The sequence below is a fragment of the Ylistrum balloti genome, unplaced genomic scaffold (genome assembly GCF_031769215.1).
Source record: "Ylistrum balloti isolate Yb309-2 unplaced genomic scaffold, AGI_CSIRO_Ybal_v1 Utg371114, whole genome shotgun sequence".
NCBI classification, from domain to species: Eukaryota; Metazoa; Mollusca; class Bivalvia; order Pectinida; family Pectinidae; genus Ylistrum; species Ylistrum balloti.
Window position 1 is genome coordinate 751,361 of NW_026782612.1, and position 23,098 is coordinate 774,458.

The following is a 23,098-nucleotide window of genomic DNA, read 5'->3' on the forward strand; positions in this document are numbered from 1 at the left end:
GGTGTAAAACCTGCAACTTCAGGTTCCCTCTGTGATTAGAATCTAGGTCTAATGATAGGCAAAGACTGGATGGAGGTGATGGAAGCTGGTGGAGGAGATCTGCCAAAAGGACGATACTGATAAAAGATCCTAACTGTTAGAAATGTACAGAGAAAAGACACCTTTTCATTACATTTGTAAATTCTACCTGAAATAAATCTAGCATATATATGCATTAAGGGTGGTTTAATAAAATATTTCTCATTAAGTAAGACAGTTTATGAAAGGATAGCCATTCTATATCTTTCAAAATTCCAACGCTGATGAGGAAGTTCCTCAAACATAAACAGAAGTCTGAAGCATCAGTTGGTGTCTAATGTTTGAAGGTCTGACTAATGTTGGTGCAGAGGAGCATAACCTCAGGGCACACTGAATGACCTCAGCTAGTACGGCCAGACAACGTAGTTTCTCCAACAATGGTCACCACAGTGGTGTTGTTTTCCTAGACAGTAAAAAGAGATAAAATTCAATATGGGGCTTGAAGGAATTTTTGTGTCCATGGGCTGATTTTGAACCCAACCAAAACTTCATTCTGATCTGGGGTTTCCCACCCCCCCCCCCCCCCCCAAAAAAAAAAATGAAAAACCATCATCCTGCCCCAGGGTTTATTCTCACCCCCACAACAAAACAACATCCTGTCCCAGGGTTTATCCCCACCCATAACAAAACAACATCCTGCCCCACGTTCTATCCCCAACCACAACAAAACAACATCCTGCCCCAGGGTTTATCCTCACCCACAACAAAACAACATTCTGCCCCAGGATTTATCCCCACCCACAACAAAACAACATCCTGCCCCAGGGGTTAACCTCACCCACAACAAAACAACATCCTGCCCCAGGGTTTATCATCACCCACAACAAAACAACATCCTGCCCCACGTTCTATCCCCAACCACAACAAAACAACATCCTGTCCCAGGATTTATCCCCACCCACAACAAAACAACATCCTGCCCCAGGGGTTAACCTCACCCACAACAAAACAACATCCTGCCCCACGTTCTATCCCCACCCACAACAAAACAACATTCTGCCCCAGGGTTTAACCTCACCCACAACAAAACAACATCCTGCCCCAGGGTTTATTCTCACCCACAACAAAACAACATCCTGCCCCAGGGTTTATTCTCACCCACAACAAAACAACATCCTGCCCCAGGGTTTAACCTCACCCACAACAAAACAACATCCTGCCCCAGGGTTTATTCTCACCCACAACAAAACAACATCCTGCCCCAGGGTTTATCCCCACCCACAACAAAACAACATCCTGCCCCAGGGTTTAACCTCACCCACAACAAAACAACATCCTGCCCCAGGGTTTATTCTCACCCACAACAAAACAACATCCTGCCCCAGGGTTTATCCCCACCCACAACAAAACAACATCCTGCCCCAGGGTTTAACCTCACCCACGACAAAACAGCATCCTGCCCCAGGGTTTATCATCACCCATAACAAAACAACATCCTGCCCCCAGGGTTTAACCTCACCATAACCAAACAGCATCCTGTACCAGGGTTTATCCCCACCCACAACAAAAACAACATCCTGCCCCAGGATTTATCCTCACCCACAACAAAACAACATCCTGCCCCAGGGTTTAACCTCACCCACGACAAAACAACATCCTGCCCCAGGGTTTATCCTCACCCATAACAAAACAACATCCTGCCCCAGGGTTTAACCTCACCCACGACAAAACAGCATCCTGTACCAGGGTTTATCCCCACCCACAACAAAACAACATCCTGCCCCAGGGTTTAACCTCATCTACGACAAAACAGCATCCTGCCCCAGGGTTTATCCCCACCCATAACAAAACAACATCCTGCCCCAGGGTTTAACCTCACCCACGACAAAACAGCATCCTGTACCAGGGTTTATCCCCACCCACAACAAAACAACATCCTGCCCCAGGGTTTAACCTCATCTACGACAAAACAGCATCCTGCCCCAGGGTTTATCCCCACCCACAACAAAACAACATCCTGCCCCAGGGTTTAACCTCATCTACGACAAAACAGCATCCTGCCCCAGGGTTTATCCCCACCCACAACAAAACAACATCCTGCCCCAGGGTTTAACCTCACCCATGACAAAAAAGCATCCTGTACCAGGGTTTATCATCACCCACAACAAAACAACATTCTGCCCCAGGGTTTATTCCCACCCACAACAAAACAGCATCCTGCCCCAGGGTTTATTCCCACCCACAACAAAACAACATCCTGCCCCAGGGTTTATCATCACCCACAACAAAACAACATTCTGCCCCAGGGTTTATCCTCACCCACAACAAAACAACATCCTGCCCCAGGGTTTATTCCCACCCACAACAAAACAACATCCTGCCCCAGGGTTTATCCCCACCCACAACAAAACAACATCCTGCCCCAGGGTTTATCATCACCCACAACAAAACAGCATCCTGCCCCAGGGTTTATCCCCACCCACAACAAAACAACATCCTGCCCCAGGGTTTAACCTCATCTACGACAAAACAGCATCCTGCCCCAGGGTTTATCCCCACCCACAACAAAACAACATCCTGCCCCAGGGTTTAACCTCACCCATGACAAAAAAGCATCCTGTACCAGGGTTTATCATCACCCACAACAAAACAACATTCTGCCCCAGGGTTTATTCCCACCCACAACAAAACAGCATCCTGCCCCAGGGTTTATTCCCACCCACAACAAAACAACATCCTGCCCCAGGGTTTATCATCACCCACAACAAAACAACATTCTGCCCCAGGGTTTATTCCCACCCACAACAAAACAGCATCCTGCCCCAGGGTTTATTCCCACCCACAACAAAACAACATCCTGCCCCAGGGTTTATCATCACCCACAACAAAACAACATTCTGCCCCAGGGTTTATCCTCACCCACAACAAAACAACATCCTGCCCCAGGGTTTATTCCCACCCACAACAAAACAACATCCTGCCCCAGGGTTTATCCCCACCCACAACAAAACAACATCCTGCCCCAGGGTTTATCATCACCCACAACAAAACAGCATCCTGCCCCAGGGTTTATCCTCACCCACAACAAAACAACATCCTGCCCCAGGGTTTATTCCCACCCACAACAAAACAACATCCTGCCCCAGGGTTTATCCCCACCCACAACAAAACAACATCCTGCCCCAGGGTTTATCATCACCCACAACAAAACAACATCCTGCCCCAGGGTTTGTCTTCACCCACAACAAAACAACATCCAGCCCCAGGGTTTATCTCCACCAACAACATCTTTCCCCAGGATTTATCCCCACCCACAACAAAACACTATCCTGCTCCAGGGTTCACAGACATCAGAGAATACCAGGATTATTTACCACCCCAATATCACCCCAACACTATCCTGCCCCAGGGAAGAAATGATATCTGAAACTACCAAGACATTATTTTAACACAGGGGCTGATATGATTCCTATCTATGGTCCCATCCCTCCTTGTTTCGATCTCCTTCTAACATCCAGGTCATGTAAGTAACAAGCAGCTTCCATCCCCTGGGAGGGGATCTCCTTAATCTCTCTGACCACTTGTAAACTATTTACACAGATATTCTAGTGACCAGATGTAAAATCGCAAAACTAGGACCCTCGGGACAAATGTGCTCCTCACTAAACAGCATACAGAAACAAAGTAGGAATCAGACAAAAACATGCTGGCTCCCAATCTTAGCATCAGAATACCTACCCCAGGGGCCCTGTGATCTGGGGTGAACCAGGAGCTCCATTTCAGTAAAATCCTCGTGTCAAAGAGTCACCGATGCCATATTGGACACTGACTGCACACACATCCTGTTTATAAACAGACAGAGCATCTAGTCTCTCAGCTTCCCAACACCCATCACACGCCAATTATCTCTGTATCGGGGCTCCAGAGGGGAAGCACAAGTCTCCCTATACCCATCACACGCCAATAATCTCAGTTTCGGGTCTGTTTCGGGGCTCGAGAGGGGGAGCCTATGTCTCCCTATACCCATCATATGCCAATTATCACTGTATCGGGGCTCCAGAGGGTGACCCTAAGTCTTCCAATACCCATCACACTCAAATTATCTCTGTATTGGGACTGCAGAGGGGGGAGCATTAATCTCCTAATACCCAACACTCTCCAATTATCTCTTTATCAGGGCTCCAGAAGGGGGAACTAAAGTCTCCCAATACCATTCACACTCCAATTATCTCTGTATTGGGGCTGCAGAGGGGAGAGCATTAATCTCCTAATACCCAACACACTCCAACTGTCTCTTTATCGGGGCTTCAGAAGGGGGAGCCAAGGTCTCCCAATACCCATCCAAATCTCCTAATAGCCACCAAATTCAAAATATCTCTGTATCGGGGCTCCAGAAGAGGGTAGCCTAAATCTCCTAAAACCCAAAACACTCCAATTATCTCTTTATCAGGCTACAGAAGGGTGAGTCTAAGTCTCCTTAATATTGGGGATCCAGAGGGGGGAGCCTTAATCTCCTAATACCCAACACACTCCAATTATCTCTTTATCAGGCTACAGAGGGGTGAGCCTAAATTGCCTGATATTGGGGATCTAGAGGGGGAACTAAGGTATCAGGTGGGAGAATCTTAACCTCCAAATACCTATTATACCTCAATTGTCTTGATTTCAGGGCTCCTGAGGTGTCTCAGCCTCCAAGAATCCATCACACTTCAATGGTGTTAACAGCTGTATATCAGGGCTCCAAAATGGGGAATCCCTTAGTCTCTCAGCCTCCTAAAACTCATCACAATCTAATTATCTCCATATCAGGGCTCCAAAATCACTCAGTCCTTCCACACAATCTCTCATACTCCACTTATTCCTGTAACTGGGGTCCCGAGGGGGACTTTAAATCTGTAAGCCTCCCAATATCCATCACACTCTAATTATTTCAGTTATTTCAGATCTTCAGACCTTCTTAATCTCCATCTAAAAACAATCACTATATCTACAGTGAAAACCACTGCTACATCGAACACCATTGATTCATTGAAACCATCATCATAGCTATATAATAGAAACAACAAAAAGTTAAATGAAAATAATCACCATAGTTACATTGGCAACCACCACCATCCTCATCGACAAAATCACTGCAACAACATTAAAAACATTGCCATAGCTACACCGAACCCCACTGCCATTGTTACAGTTAACCAATCACCATAGCTACATGAAATGCTGTCACCATGGAAACATTGACACAATAATATTATTGAAAACAATCTGAGCTGTATTTGTACACAAACAGTCCCTACATAGAATTACAGCTGTCTGTGTACAGCAACAGTCCCTACATAGAATTACAGCTGTCTGTGTACAGCAACAGTCCCTACATAGAATTACAGCCGTCTGTGTACAGCAACAGTCCCTACATAGAATTACAGCTGTCTGTGTACACCAACAGTCCCTACATAGAATTACAGCTGTCTGTGTACAGCAACAGTCTCTACATAGAATTACAGCTGTCTGTGTACAGTAACAGTCCCTACATAGAATTACAGCTGTCTGTGTACAGCAACAGTCCCTACATAGAATTACAGCTGTCTGTGTACAGCAACAGTCCCTACATAGAATTACAGCCGTCTGTGTACAGCAACAGTCCCTACATAGAATTACAGCCGTCTGTGTACAGCAACAGTCCCTACATAGAATTACAGCTGTCTGTGTACAGCAACAGTCTCTACATAGAATTACAGCTGTCTGTGTACAGTAACAGTCCCTACATAGAATTACAGCTGTCTGTGTACAGCAACAGTCCCTACATAGAATTACAGCTGTCTGTGTACAGCAACAGTCCCTACATAGAATTACAGCTGTCTGTGTACAGCAACAGTCCCTACATAGAATTACAGCTGTCTGTGTACAGCAACAGTCCCTACATAGAATTACAGCTGTCTGTGTACAGCAACAGTCCCTACATAGAATTACAGCTGTCTGTGTACAGCAACAGTCCCTACATAGAATTACAGCTGTCTGTGTACAGCAACAGTCCCTACATAGAATTACAGCTTTCAGTCTGCAGTAACAGTCCCTACATAGAATTACAGCTGTCTGTGTACACTGACAGTCCCTACATAGAATTACAGCCGTCTATGTACAGCAACAGTCCCTACATAGAATTACAGCTGTCTGTGTACAGCAACAGTCCCTACATAAAATTACAGCCGTCTGTGTACAGCAACAGTCCCTACATAGAATTACAGCTGTCTGTGTACAGCAACAGTCCCTACATAAAATTACAGCTGTCTGTGTACAGCAACAGTCCCTACATAGAATTACAGCTGTCTGTGTACACCAACAGTCCCTACATAGAATTACACCAACAGTCTCTACATAGAATTACAGCCGTCTGTGTACAGCAACAGTCCCTACATAGAATTACAGCTGTCTGTGTACAGTAACAGTCCCTACATAGAATTACAGCTGTCTGTGTACAGCAACAGTCCCTACATAGAATTACAGCTGTCTGTGTACAGCAACAGTCCCTACATAGAATTACAGCTGTCTGTGTACAGCAACAGTCCCTACATAGAATTACAGCTGTCTGTGTACAGCAACAGTCCCTACATAGAATTACAGCTGTCTGTGTACACCAACAGTCCCTACATAGAATTACAGCTTTCAGTCTGCAGCAACAGTCCCTACATAGAATTACAGCCGTCTATGTACAGCAACAGTCCCTACATAGAATTACAGCCGTCTGTGTACAGCAACAGTCCCTACATAGAATTACAGCTGTCTGTGTACAGCAACAGTCCCTACATAGAATTACAGCTGTCTGTGTACAGCAACAGTCCCTACATAGAATTACAGCTGTCTGTGTACAGCAACAGTCCCTACATAGAATTACAGCTGTCTGTGTACAGTAACAGTCCCTACATAGAATTACAGCTGTCTGTGTACAGCAACAGTCCCTACATAGAATTACAGCTTTCAGTCTGCAGTAACAGTCCCTACATAGAATTACAGCTGTCTGTGTACAGTAACAGTCCCTACATAGAATTACAGCTGTCTGTGTACAGTAACAGTCCCTACATAGAATTACAGCTGTCTGTGTACAGCAACAGTCCCTACATAGAATTACAGCTGTCTGTGTACACCAACAGTCCCTACATAGAATTACAGCTATCCTTGTGTGGCAAATAATAGTAATTGTTTTTTAACTATCAGTATTGTATAATAAATCATTTTCGTCTAATTTACCTAACCTTCGTGGCCTATGAGGTATATTTAGATACAAGACCAGTAGAAAATTAGCTCATGAGTTTATTTTTCTCAGTCTGTCACAGGAAGCCAAAACACTTTCTGTGTCTCCAATGGTATCAAATTAAAGTGATTCAGAGGAAACACAATGAACACACCATCAGGATACGTAGACAGGCAGTCATCAGTTAGTCATAAAACCCAAGCTAACACGGTGTGTGAAGTGACATTTCAATGCAGTGCCTGCAGTTTTTTATAATTTTCCATTTCTGTTTATTTAAAATGTTTTATTGTAAAAATTGTAATAAAGCAGAAGGTTTTTATCTCAAGTTTTAGATATTTACTTGTCATGAATAGAAAGAGTTTGAAAGTGGACGTTTTTGTCTGCAGAATTTTCATTCTCCATTCAACACCCATAAATGTACAGAATAAAAGATCACTTTAGGATTCTACATACTGCAGCTATACGTAAACTTTGATAGGAATATATTTTAGTTTCGTGCTGGTATGAAAGGAAAACCTATTTGCATATTGAATGAATGTGCATAGTGATTCATGATAATTTTGCAAATACGTAATTAATTTCTAAAATTGGTTTCAAAAACAGAAATGTACAGACTGCTTGGTGTCATTTTCAGTCATTCAAAGTTCATGAATGAATGGGCCCATCACATTCCAAACAGAAATGTCCGAAAATATCAAATAACATTTATTTTCCCCTAAAAATCTATCATTTACTTGTTGTATTTTGTTTGCGTACATTTTACCATATTTCAATATTTTATGATGTTGTAGTTCATTTTTTGTTTACATCACTAAATGACAGCGGTCCACACACCAGCTGATTATATAAATAGATATTTCTATCTCATATAAAAGAAAGTTCCAACAGGCCTGCCACAGGGTGGCGGGTTGCCATTGACTCCACCAATCATTATCAATTGGGTGGAGCTAAATAAATTGAGCATTGTATTATGAAGATGGTGGTGTTGTTGAAAGCAAAACTGTTGGGATTTATTGTTTATTTGTTTGTTTGCAGAGTCATTTTAAGGCCAGGTCTCCTTGGAGTAGCTGGTGGTTACTTCACTGAAACTCATGTGGGAGGCCCATCGCAGCACACATCCACAGCAATAACCGGGTTAATTTAAGTCTTATCCCATGACACAACCACATCAGTACAGGATTTGATTGACTCATAAGGAAAATGATTTATAATCACAACACAGAGGTCAGATTGGGCAGGTTGTTTGATTATACAGGTAGAAACTTTTCATATGCTAGTTTATATTTAATAAAGCCAGGAATTCGTTACAAAATCTAACACTAGGGGGCGGGCTTATTAAATAGCAATTTGCTCACATTTCCTCTGATCTGCATTAGATAAGCATGTGCCAAGTATTACCAAGAATGGACTTACTGTTGCATGGTATCAGCACTAATTTTGAATGTTTTTGTAAGCAATTACTGCAAACAATACAGGATACAGAGACAGAATTAAGACAAATATCAGAAACTTGCTCACAAATATGTGATTAAACACATCTTTCAGTAGTTCACTAACACACCTATTTTCAGCTTAACACACACGTATGTTCAGCTAAACACACCCATATGTTAAGCTAAACACACACATGTTCAGTTAAACACACACATGTTAAGTTAAACACACACGTATGTAAACACACACTAAACACACACATATGATCAGCTTAACACACACACATATGTTCAGCTAACACACACAAACACACCCATGTGTTCAGCTAAACACACACATGTTCAGTTAAACACACACATATGTTAAGTTAAACACACACGTATGTTCAGCTAAACACACACATATGATCAGCTTAACACACACATATGATCAGCTTAACACACCCATATGTTCAGCTAAACACACCCATATGTTCAGCTAAACACACACATGTTCAGTTAAACACACACATATGTTAAGTTAAACACACACGTATGTTCAGCTAAACACACACATATGATCAGCTTAACACACCCATATGTTCAGCTAAACACACATGAAAGTGGATCACTTAAACATAAAAAACATTTTAAGTCGCTCAAGAACACACACCTGGAAAGAATATAAACCTCTTCCTTAGTCTGATGAGGTAAAACAGACCTTGGACTACTGACAAAATGAATTAGGACTGACAAAGAGGTTTCTCTGTGATATCTGTGCTAACTCAGGAGAAATGAATAGAAAATATCAGTCATGGAATCTTCTCTAAAATTAAACTTTTCTGTAATTGTAAGCATAACTGACCCTTTTCTGAACAACAAAATATGAAAACTTTACCAAAGAAAGTCACTTTGGCTTAACACATGACTCTCTCTTGTGAACATATAACTAAATTTAACACATAAGACTAACACATGAACACTTTAAATGAACACCTGACCTAGACACCTGAACGCTGATTGGTTATAATTATAATTCAATTCACCTATAAATAACATACTAACTCAGTGAACACATTAATTCTGAATCAATTGATTTTCTCTTAAAATTCTGTATTACTTTTCATGTATTTTCCCTTATCATACATTTACTTCAATAAACTGGATAAAATCTGGTAGTTACATTATTCGACAATAGTTGTTCGAGGTCTCTACGCTAAGATAATCCGTAGAATCTACATCTGCGGTAGATCCTGTTTATAAGGTTCTAATTTTGTCCCAGTTCGAAATGAAGTTCATTGGATATACTTAAAAGAAACACACATGCCCACTAAAACCTGCCTAGCAGTTTTATTGTGAGATAAAAAAACATACAAGAGATAGGGACTGTCCTGTTTCCCCTCCTACTGTGTTTCAGCTCCCCCCTCCTCTCCTCCTCCTCCCTCCCCCCTCCTCCTCTACTTTTCTCTCCACCCTCCCCTCCTCCTCCCCCCTCCCCCCTTTTCTCTCCCCCTCCCCTCCTCCTCCCCCCTCCCCTCCTCCTCCCCTCTCCTCCCCTTTTTTCTCTCCCCTCCTCCTATACTTTTCTCTCCCTCCTCTCCTTTTCTCTTCCTCCACCTGGATCTCACTAGCTCTCCATCCTCCCCTTTTCTCTCCCTCCACCTGGTTCTCACTATCTTCTGCCTCCCAGACAGTCAACATCTCTGTAATTGATTTCAATCAGAGTTCCAAGCCATCTTCTTAACTTTAACAGTACTGTGTACCTATTCTTGCCTGTTGCTAGAAAATGTACACCATTTCCTTGACTTTTGCAAGAAAAGAAAAGTTTTATGCACCAAATAAAAACTTGGTCATTAAATACAAGGATACTGGTTCTCTGATACACACTGTTTCACCTTTTGGACGCCATTTTGTATTCATTTCTGTTTTGTTTTTTGTTATAATCATCTGCTAACATATATGTCTCTTTATCATGAATACCTGTTAACATCAAACTGCACAAAACACTTGTATTGTTAAACATCTTCAATTTTTACTTTTCAATAAAAAATAATTTCATGACATTAAAATCCTGTACAATCTACATAAGAAGAAACAACAAATGTTGATAGAAATGAAACGTTGAAATCAATCTCTTTGAGATTACATTTTCTGGTGATGTACAACATAGAAACTGATTACAGCTCCAACTTCTCTATATCTTAGATGTCAAAGATTAACCTGATTGATAAAAGAAAGAAAATGCTTCTCCAATACGTCAAATCAGTCATAAAATATAGAGAAAAAACAGGATCTGTACATGACTTGGATCCCTGCCAGTGTCGGTGCACAAAAAATCATTCCTTTGAAGTGGTAAGTTATCATTTTAGGGATGGCAGGAGATAAGTCTATTGAAGATTCGAGGAACTTTTAACAAATATTTCGATCAAAGTTCAAAAAGAGGACAGTCAAGGTCTTTTATACATCAGAACAAATGTCTTTTTTGGTATGTTGTATGATTTTTTTTATATTTTTCTAATTAACTGTCAGAGTAAACGTCCTTAGGTTAGGCTAATATGTCTTAGTTTAACTCATCATTACTAATATTAATATCGTGAGCTGATTAAATAATATAACAAATACGTACAGAATGTTCTAAAGAGCAGAAGAGTTATAGCCAGATTTGTGTCCCCTTAACCAGAAGATGACAATTTCATCCATATGTGTTACATAAACATTCTCATGATAGGTTAACACATCACACATTTGTGATGCACACTTTAATCCACACATGTGTGACACTATCAGAACACGACTCATATGTGTATTAGTCCCATATTGTGCTTCCTTACAAAACAACTACAAATGAGAGCGTGTCTTTTATGGAGCTCCAGATACAAGCGAAAAGATGTCTTTCTATTACACAAACATTGATTGTCTGTGAGCTAATTCTCATTAATGTCAAGTAACAAGTGAAAATGAAGGAGTCTTGACGATAATTCACCACTAGGTAATTGGATGGAAGCGTTAAGTCAGCTGTCAAACTGTCAACAAAGGCATTGTTTTATTCCAAAAACATTCTGATACGGTAGGAAAGTTGATGGTTCATCCACTCCAGCTGGGATTGGAGATTACGATAGGGTCATACAGATGATTCATTTGGTGACTCTGTCATTTCAGTTCAGCAAATCTACATCCCTTTGTCTGCATCTTAACATAAAATTCTACCAATATTTCCAGCATTTTTCAAAGCAAAATTGGAAGAACATATAGGTAAAAGTTTCGTCAATGATTTGAATTGCTAATTACATCATTTAATCATTTAAAAATTAGCGAAAAGATGAGCTCAACTTCTTTATAATGTTGGTGTGGACATTGACGCAGACAAAAATGCAGCATATTGTAGTCTGTCACTCGACTGTCACAGAGCAAAGACATAAAATCACTAATTAAAAATGAACTGCAATCCCACGGGTTTTTTATCATTATGTCAAGTCAAAAGGGCTTATCTCCCTTAGGTGTCTCTCCATATATTTAATCAATATTTACAGTCATGAATAGTTACCTCCCTTAGGTATCGACTTTTTAAATCAATATTAGCAGTCAAGAAGGTTTTTTTTTATCTCTGTTCATTGTCTCACCCTTGTTTCAATCAATATTTGCAGTTAAGACAAATTATCTCCCTTAGGCGCCCCTCTCTTTATTTTTAATCAACATTTGCAGTTAAGAAGAATTATCTCCCTTAGGTGCCCCTCTCTTTATTTTTAATCAATATTTACAGTTATGAATTGTTCTTTCCCTTAGACTTCAGGTTTTTAAATCAATATTCAGTCAAGAAAACTTATCTCCCTTAGGTTTATCACCTTTTTAAGCAACATTTGCCTTCAACACAGGTCATCTCCCTTTCTTGGTGTCATAGTTATTTCTATACAGTGTATAAGTGTTCATATCCTACAATCAAAATGACAAAAAACAAACTGACAAATAAACTTATTGTCTGAAGATTTTTTTTGTTTTGATATGTGTAATAGGTATGGAAGTCTCACCTTGAAGGAAATGTAGAGGAGCACAAGAGATCCGACAGTTGGGGAGAGCATCTTTAATCTTCTTCGCCTCCTTTGGATGATTGAACCGAAAATAGTTAGACCTCCCAAGACATACCATACAGCCTGTAAATACCACAGAGTTACATCTTAATTAAAAATTTATGCAGTCATCTATGTGGAAAATACCTATATAACACTGTTAAATTACTAAACGTAAATCTGGAAAAAAAGTCTGCTAACGGCACACCTTGAGAAAATCCAGATCCTGTTGATTAATTCAATCACTTCAACTTAAATTCTCAACATCAGGGCTTAGAACTTAAAAATCACACTTGTCCTGATTTAGACTACTCAGGTGACTGCCCAGAACTTCCATCTGTTGGTCAATTTCAAGGTAGATACACTGAAGTTCTCACCAACTGAAAACAAAAATTTCCGAACTGTTTTAAGTAAATCTTCAGATGTACTGGTTTTCCAACCGAGGCTTAGAGTACCAGTACAATTTCCTGTCAATAATCCCGCTAATTGTCTTATCTGTGATTTCCCTAGTAACCATGTAAATCCAAAAACACAGAATCAGGAGTATAAGGCCATCCACTTAACTTTTAAAAGATGTTTTTACAAAATACAGGACATATTTTAAAGATTCTTCTCAACTGGCCATTTTAGGAGTTTTAAAGAATGTCATGTTCCGAGATAAATCCAATAGATTGAACAAAAGACACACAAGTAAATATCATCTGTTAAACAGCATCATACAGCTGTTTCATCCCTCTAAAACTCATTGTCAAGTTATGTTTAGTGTTTCACACAAAAAATTTTTTAAAATTTATATATTTTTTCTGGAAATTAAACTATATAAACAATAATTCAATATATTCAGAACTGAAATTCAAATCCGAATTTCCTTACAAGATCAGAAAGGATCTGACAATCTGATATTATCGTGAGTATTTTAATTTTGTAATTGAAACAATTTTTTGATACGTTGACATCACACTACAGTATGTAAGTCTCTTTGTATCCACTTCTTCTCAAGTTCTTAAAGTCCTAATCTTCTTTTCAAAGATTAAAACTCATGTCGAGGAAGTTTAGGAAATTGTATATTTCATACGGTATGTGATATTTCTTCATCATATTGTGTTGATGAGGAGAAAGGGGTGGGGGTGGAGGGTTGTGATGGGAGTGTCTGACTCTCATTGTGAAACTAGGACAACTTTAACCAGATACAGTTAATGAAAATAGAGAAATATGAAAATGTCCAAAATTTCCAATTTTGATTGAAAAAAGATTCGTTAAGGAGGAAGGGATTGTTAGAAATCTTGGAATTCTGCTGACAAAGCAAAAGACAGTAGGTTATATCCATATATCAGAACTACACTATAACAAAATGTTGCGACAGCCAGCATCTGACAACATACAGTACTGGGATAAATCTTTATTCATACTGTTCCTAATTACTCAAGATAAGCATTTTCAAAGTATTGGTCATTAAATATTCCTTCCATGTAAAATAACAATACAATGACAAAGTGTACACGAATTCTCGCAAGTCTGTAATATTTCTCATCAACGATACTGTCACGTTACAACACATGAATAACATCAACATCAGACAGGTAAAAATGTCTTCGTGACACGAAACTCTTGACAAATCTTCAGTAAATCAAGAAGATCTCTACAGATCTGGATCATCTAAGTGTTTTGCAGCTCGGCAAAACAATATATTTCATTAGAGCACTGTCCTTGCCCAGATGTTACTGAAATACCACAGGGACGCCTGCCAGATGTTTTACTGCAGTCTGGAGTACAGCCACACGGCGATAAAGGTATCTTCTTCATCTTACATTCCTAAATGTTATACATGTACTGCACATGTTATGGTACAGATGCTGCATGTGATGACGAAATCCACGTCTACGCCACGCCCTAATGTTGTAATTTTCACTTACAATATTTATTATATAATATCTGACATTCCAAGGTACCTGTTTAGTAAATATCTCAGCTGGGTTCCAGTTTTTATCTATTATAACATAATGTTGTTCTGCCAAGAGTATTCTAACCCCGTGAAAGCTGAGTACAAAAACATTTGTCATGATAATCTTACCAGTGTATGGAAATAAGGTAAAAACAGTATATGTGTATAAGTGAGCTTATTGTCAAATAAATATGGTACAATTGCTTAATGCTATTCTGTGAACCTGACCAGACTTTATGCTATTCTGCGAACCTGTCCAGGCTTAATGCTATTCTGTCAACCTGACCAGGCTTAATGCTATTCTGTGAACCTGACCAGGCTTAATGCTATTCTGTCAACCTGTCCAGGCTTAATGCTATTCTGTCAACCTGACCAGGCTTAATGCTATTCTGTCAACCTGTCCAGGCTTAATGCTATTCTGCGAACCTGTCCAGGCTTAATGCTATTCTGCGAACATGTCCTGGCTTAATGCTATTCTGTGAACCTGACCAGGCTTAATGCTATTCTGTGAACATGTCCTGGCTTAATGCTATTCTGCGAACCTGTCCAGGCTTAATGCTTTTCTGTCAACCTGACCAGGCTTAATGCTATTCTATCAACCTGACCAGGCTTAATGCTATTCTGTGAACCTGTCCAGGCTTAATGCTATTCTGTCAACCTGTCCTGGCTTAATGCTATTCTGTGAACCTGTCCTGGCTTAATGCTTTTCTGCGAACCTGTCCAGGCTTAATGCTATTCTGTGAACCTGTCCAGGCTTAATGCTATTCTGTGAACCTGACCAGGCTTAATGCTATTCTGTCAACCTGACCAAGCTTTATTCTATTCTATGAACCTGTCCAGGCTTAATGCTATTCTGCGAACCTGTCCAGGCTTAATGCTATTCTGTCAACCTGTCCTGGCTTAATGTTATTCTGTGAACCTGTCCTAGCTTTATTCTGTTCTGTGAACCTGACCAGGCTTAATGCTGTTCTGGTGTGGGAACATTTGTTTACAGATAGATATACAGCCAAACTTCCTGAAAGTATAATTAAATCTGTTTGAAGGAGGAAACAGGTGAGGTTTAAGCGCTCCAGGACCAGGGCGCCAGTTCCTTATATATCGGCATATGGCTGCAGTTGTTTCCAGTTAGATTTCGTGTCAGAAATTATAGTAAGGCTCCTTCAGACTCAATACTGCATTTCCTAGGCCTGCATGTCTTCAGTACCTATATATACACATTTACATAAAAGTAGAGCAGAATCTACGACTTTGTACAAAAATAAGCTGTCTATATTAATAGGGTCCCATATCATGCAGATTTACACCAGGTTCCAAGGTGTCCTCCTAAAGTAAGTTTTCCAGTGCAATTCAACCCCAGTCAAAACAAGTGATCTACAGAACTTGGAAAAACTTTTTTCGAAATTGGTCAAAAGACAGAAACCTGAAACCAAGCAACCAATCAACCACCCAATTTTAAAAATTGTTATAGAATATACTAAGTGTTTTTTTTTTTAATTCACAAGATCTATTTATAAGTACAAAGTATAGAAAATTGTTCCCTCTTTCAATACCTAAAAGTCTTCATCTGTATTGAATACAGTTTGAGAAGAAATTCTGACAAATGATTCTACATTGTCGTAAACTAAGTCAATCCCCATAGTCCAGGTTACAACTAACAGTGTGATTAACTCCCTAAGTGAGCTAACATTTATCTACTAATGCATAATTTGATATCCCATCAAGATTTATAAAGTTCTTTCATTAAAACTATAAATCATACTTTTTATTAATGGAATTATGCATGATTAAAACAAGGATTTCTCCCTTTAGTAAACTGTGTACTATAAGTCTTTCTCTGTGTTAAATCAACTTAAAACTGGAAAACTGAAGATTCAAATCAATTCGACTCAAGTCATCACAACAACACAATTTTTGAAAAAAATTTAACAGAATTGCCACCATGCAGATCTGTACCAGTGTCCAACAAAAACAGTCATGTCGTAAAAAAGACTTAAAAAGCACTGAGAATGATAAATATGAAGGATTGATCAATGAAGTCTAATACGTGATGTTTTCTTGGCCACAAATCAACAAAGCAAACCAGTACAATCTGTGGTTGGTCCTGTGAGGCCATAACCAGAAGTATAGAAGTGCCTGCTTCATGTAAATTATTTAACGCATGTCTGAACAGAGGGTAGTTAATGTGCACTGACCTCTTGAATGTCCAGTTCAGTTTGTCAGAAATTGTCCAGACTCTCTTCATCCATCATAATCAAATGTCTTCATTATGATGGCATACATGAAAACATAGCACAGCCGTATACAATCAGTCGATGTCTGTATTTGTGACTTTGTGTTACATGTTTCTCAAAATAATACATTGTAACTTTTTATTATAATTTTTATCACGAAATCTGCCCATCCTCCGGTGAATTTGTCATATGTGTCAGTTTTTCATTGTCAGTGCTATTCCGAACACCTGATTGGGATGACATAATACAATACCATGTTATGTCTAGAAATAAAAATTTGTTTTCATTTCGTACCAGGTTTCATAAAACTGACATCCCTGCGTTTAAAATGTTTTGCTTGTCAGGACTCACAAAATTTTCAAAAAAAAAAAGAAAAAGGAAAAAAACTGAGATCTTTTTTATAAAATTCAATATGAAATGAAAAATTATTTGAGATCGTATATATATATAATGGGATAAGATTTTAAGCAACACTTTAACATAGTAACTTATTTTTGATGTGTAATTGAGTTTAAATTCTGCAATTCTGACAGGTGAGCTAAATAATCCTGATATTTTCGGTGTCAGATATATCTATAAAAAACAACAAGAAAAATACCAACATGTCAACAGAATCATCATCCACACCCATGTTAAAAAAACTAGGTTAAATATGAACAAAAGAAACGTTTACCATGAGAATAAGACCAGGTGTTCCAGAAGAGTCAATGTTTTCTGCTTCATCGACAAAACACGTAAATCTTGGCCAGTCCAGGGATGTATAATACAGATTATACCTCCCTGGCCAATCCAAGTAAGTAAAGTCATGTTCTCAGATGAGAACAAGGTAAACTACAACAAAACCAACAGGCAAATTAACGAGCATCAAACAAGTCAACTTCATATCGCACAAAGGAACAGAATATGTCTCAATGAGATCATTATGATGGCCGTAAAACTTGTTCATCTACTTGCTTCTTTTGAAACTCTGTTTTATATGAATTTGTCTTTCAGTTGATGTCTTCTTGTACAAAAATCCTGATAATGGGAAAGGGCCCTTAAATATTAAAAAGACTGAGACATGTAAACACCATAGGTTTGGGGTGCAGGGTTATTGCTATCCAGAAATGGAAAACTCACCATAGGGAAATTTAACTCATCATGCTCATCATATAGCTTGTTTAAAGCTGCCATGTATGAAATGCATTGATGAAATACAATAACAAAACATGTATATATTTCAGACACATGAGTGCAAAACAAAACCAGAGATATATTCTGTAGTATGAGAGCGATATATATAAATATATATATAATCAATGAAGTAATGACAACAGAATGGACAAGTGAACTGTAATACTTTCGAGGCAATCTGACCCTTTATCAAAACACAAATATCACATAAATTACATCACATACATATAACATAAAACAAATACAAAGTTATAAAGTTAAATCAAGAGTGGTGGTGTCTCAATAATTCCTTCGGCCGGTAGACGCCAAGGCCCCTTATAATGTACAAAAAATCATAAGTTGTTGTATGGGAAATGGTGATTAAAATATCAAAAATGTTTTATTTAAATCTCGGCATGTTTTGCATTGTAGATACAGAGTGTATATCAATCCAGATATTTATATTGTTTGGTTTCCATTCATTTGACAATTTACTTGACAACAAAACACAGTTTTAAAATGGCCACCTTACCTGGTATTCTTTTATTTCATGCAAGTAGGAATCACTTACAAAACTATATTAGATACCAAAGACAAGATTTCATGGGCAACCAACTTATTCCAACGTAGTTCAATTCGCATCAGAACTGCAAATTTGAATGGAATCACAAGAAAGCATCATTCTTACTGGTAGAAACTGTAAAAGTTACACCAACATCGGAAAACATATATCAGTGATGATACAAGCTTTATACTCACAAAAACATTACGAAGAAATTAGCCATTTTTCTGTGTCATCCTTTCAGTACAAGTTTTACACCATGCCACCCCTCCTATTTCTGACCTAAACCCTATTACACAGAACATTATCTATAATTTATAGGTATGCAGGAAGTTTGTAATTATAACTGATCCTGTGTACTTGGTTACCTCCCCTTGTTCACTAGACCTCTTTATAACAAAAGATGTCAGTTTTAACATAACACTGAACAGTATGTTTCTTGATTATATAATTAAAGATACAAAGAGATGACGCAGTTAATATAAATTTGTAAACACGATTAAAAACACATGAATTGTAGTTTTGTAAAACTTACCTTTTCTCATCTTACAAAAATAATTTTACAAATATTTCATATCTATATAATTATTTTATCTAATCTAAATACTATATGAGCAGATGCAGTTTTCTAGATATTTAGATTTTCATTGTCCTGATAACACATACATTTTTAGATCTATCATACTGCAGAATTGTAAATGTATTTATTTTTTGCAAATCTAGCACAATATCAGTTTTGGAGAAATTTTAAGTGCCATGATGAATTTCATCAATAACAATTATTGCTATGTTAACGACCTATGTAAGATCTATCATACTGTAAAATTTCAAATGTATCAACATTTACACAGTATAAACTGGAGTTAGTGCGATCCTATCTTAGTGCAAGATCTTATGCCCAAAAAGTGCTAACAAAAAATTACCGCAGAAATAAGGTTGTTTTCATTACAAGTATTTTTCAATATAGTAAATATATATAGCTTTGTTATGTCTACAGTCATTTTTTTGCATCAAAATTCATTCCTTAGATATTGGGAATAATTTTTTTAAGTTTTGAATATTAATAGTGAAATCAGAGATAAAAACCCTGAAAAATTTCCCATTAAACTACAACATATAACTCTTGAAGCAGATTAAATCTAATCTCATCAATGTTTGATAGGAAAGACAATCCTAAAGGTTTGGGTTAGGTAAGGTTACACACTAGGGCTATAGGGTGAACACAAGTTCATGGTTTCAACCAGCATAAACAGGTCAAATGGAAGCTGCATTGAAAAATACACATATTCTACTATTAGGCAGCGGACTTTGTATATATACATCTGGAGGAAGTGGGGAGAGCTAGAGGTAATTTCTCTATCTCAGGAATCATTTCTATTGGTTAAAGCTATTTCTGTACTCAGCCTCTAATTCCGAACAGCAGGAAGCAGCCTACTGACCACTATTTGGCTGTATCTCAGACTGGACAATTGATGACCATTGCTATCAGACATATGACGGCCTGGGTGCTGCTTTACAGGGCCCATTAGGTACTCATTAGCCATAGATTAGGACCATCAACTCTCAAAACAGACTAGTAAAACACTGGTCAGCAATACGGACTGGTCGTCTTACAGGCTGTTCAACCCCACCTTCTGGTCAATAACATGGAGGAGGGAGCTTTAAAACATCTTCAGTCTGACCTCTTCTGTATCTAGAATCTTAAACTGATTAGAAAATAAAACTGAATATCTTTCATTCTTATTGATAAGAAAAATTTGACAACAGCTGGATAATTCTTTTAAAAAATTAACGGATTGCAGTCAGATTAATGGAATTCGTAGAACAGGGCTGTTTCCTTTTGAAACCATAATGAATGCAGTTAAATGTATAACGTAACTTTGTTTAATATAACATGATGAAATAGGAAATACTCAAGTTAACGAAGTCAAAATAAGGATCAGACAACACAACAAGCCATGTATACCTAGACACAAGACATTACACTTAAGCATGCTTAAAGCCGAACATCCTTCTGCTATTTATAGACAGCATGAACATTACTGGCTTTCTAAAGAATTCTTTAATGTTTAAGGTTAATGTTCTGTCAATACAGGATTTAAACAGTAAACACATAACTGTTAATTGATCTACAGTCTGACATACCAAGAACCAGACCTAAATGTTTAAATTTCACTGGACACATTTTGTTTAGAGTAGAAATATGCCATCAACCATAACCTCTTAAATTGTCTTACTGCATTGTGTATAAATTTCGTCAGTAAAGGTCAAAACAAGATTTTATTTTATCATTTTATTATCATCTTATATACTTTTTGTTTTTTAAATTCTGTTCCATTAATCCTAAATACTTTCTTAACTTCCCTTTTCTTCTCCTTTCATCCCTATTTTCTTCTTTCACTACTTTTCCCGTCTAACACTTCTACTTTTTTCTCCTTAAAGAACCTTACTCTTTCTCCCTTCCAATCATATTTTTGTAATTTCTTCTAATCATTTTCTTTTTCTCCCCTCAGAATTGAATCCTTTACTGTTAAATATGAACTTTCTAATTGTCCAAATCTTTTCATTCTTCATTTTTTTCTAGTCCTTATTCTATTCTCTTATTTTCCCTTTGTTTTTAAATATACTTCCTGACAGACCCCTTATTTTCCCTCATTATCTCTTTTCAAAACATCCTCTCTTTTACTGTCATCATTAATTGCTGAGATAATAATGAGAAAAAAGTCAGATTTATGGAAGAAAAATTGTCAGGTGATATCCAGTAGAAATTTTTATTGAGATAATGAGAGAAAAAAGTCAGGAGATTTAAGGAAGAAAAACAGCCACACTATATTAAGTAGAATTGTCAGAGAAAAGGAAACGTCAGGCGGTTATCAGAGTAAAGATGCTTAACATAATTGATTCTCAAGTTATCACAATGAGTAAGAGATAAGATTTTAGAATAATCTATTTTACGCTTCAGCGCTCTGTTTCTCCTCATCCATGAACCGCTTAACACCGCCTGCTAAATCAATTAAGGTCAAATGCCCCTTACTGATAATGAATGATGATTGGGAGCTCTGATGCTTGGCGCCCCCTGGTGGCCTTATAATGAGGTCCTGATTGACTGAGTTAGACATGATGGACAGGGGTGGCCACTCATTATGGAGTTACATCAAACATTAGGTGTAACACTCAGGCTGAGCTTCTAATCCCTTCCAAAGATCGCTGATGATCCCAGCCATCTGATTTGAAATCAGGATACTCACAATGATAACTGATTATCCCTGTCCGAGATTTAGAATTAGGACCCTCTTAAATCTGACTGATTATCCTAGTTAGAGATTTAAAGTTAGGACCTTTTCAAAACTGACCAATTATCCTAGTTAATCCTAGGATGGTCGGGTGGCACAGTGGTAACACACTCGCCTTTCACCTAGCCACGAGGGGTTCAATTCACGGAATGGATGTAAAAGGTATGGGGTCACCTGCCCGACCACCTGGGTTTTCCATGGGTACTCCGGTTTCCTCCAATATTAAGACCCCTCGCGTGCTTCCATCCAAGCCAACAAGAGCGATTTACATAAGTTGGAAAAACTTGCTTCGCAATTATTGTAAAATAAATAAAGTTTATTATTATTATCCTAGTAAGAGATTTAAAGTTAGGACTCTCTCAAAACTGACCGATTATCCTAGTAGAGATTTAAAGTTAGGACTCTCTCAAAACTGACCGATTATCCTAGTAGAGATTTAAAGTTAGGACTCTCTCAAAACTGACCGATTATCCTAGTAGAGATTTAAAGTTAGGACTCTCTCAAAACTGACCGATTATCCTAGTAGAGATTTAAAGATAGGACTCTCTCAAAACTGACCAATTATCCTAGTAGAGATTTACAGTCTTGTGACCCTTCCAACTCTGACTGATTACATATATCAATATCTGAAAAGTAAAGTGAGGACCAGTCTCACAACTCGCTAATCATCCCTAAAATTTGTAGTCTTTGTGACCATCACAAACTTATCATGATTATATCTAACAAAGTATTTCACATGAAAACTGCATGATTTATCCAATTCTGTCTATCCAATCAAAGCACAGAAACCCCTCTGTATTAAATGATAGCTGTATACAATTAACATAACATTCTGATTACAATCCTAATGAGAGAACCTAAAATTACTTTTGAAATCGGTCCAAGTCTCTTCCAGCATATATATAAATATATAATTGTCTTCAAATCATGTACATGTATCTCTATTTTCATTTTAATCTTCAAACTCATCCTGACGGGAAGGTCTCCACTGAACATCTTAATATAGTTAAACAATATTCCTCGCTCTAAATCTGCCGAGAGTTGGGGGTTGGCAGTTGGATTGGTTTGGAGTTTTTGAACATGATTTTTTCTACAAACTTTACAGAGGCAAAACTTCAATAAGTTTGATTATAATCGAGTCAATCCCCTTGGGGCAGTGGGATATGAGAGGTTAC

General features: G+C 38.2%; 1 protein-coding gene across 1 annotated transcript in view; it reads right to left on the reverse strand.

Moving 5' to 3' along the window:
- The window catches only part of LOC132560804 (uncharacterized), a 147,606-nt gene that overhangs the window by 93,527 nt on the left and 30,981 nt on the right, over nt 1-23,098 (reverse strand). Inside the window, exon 4 of the mRNA XM_060225483.1 lies at nt 12,705-12,827. Within this exon, the coding sequence (XP_060081466.1) occupies nt 12,705-12,827 (123 nt within the window). The remainder of the gene's footprint in view (nt 1-12,704; nt 12,828-23,098) is intronic.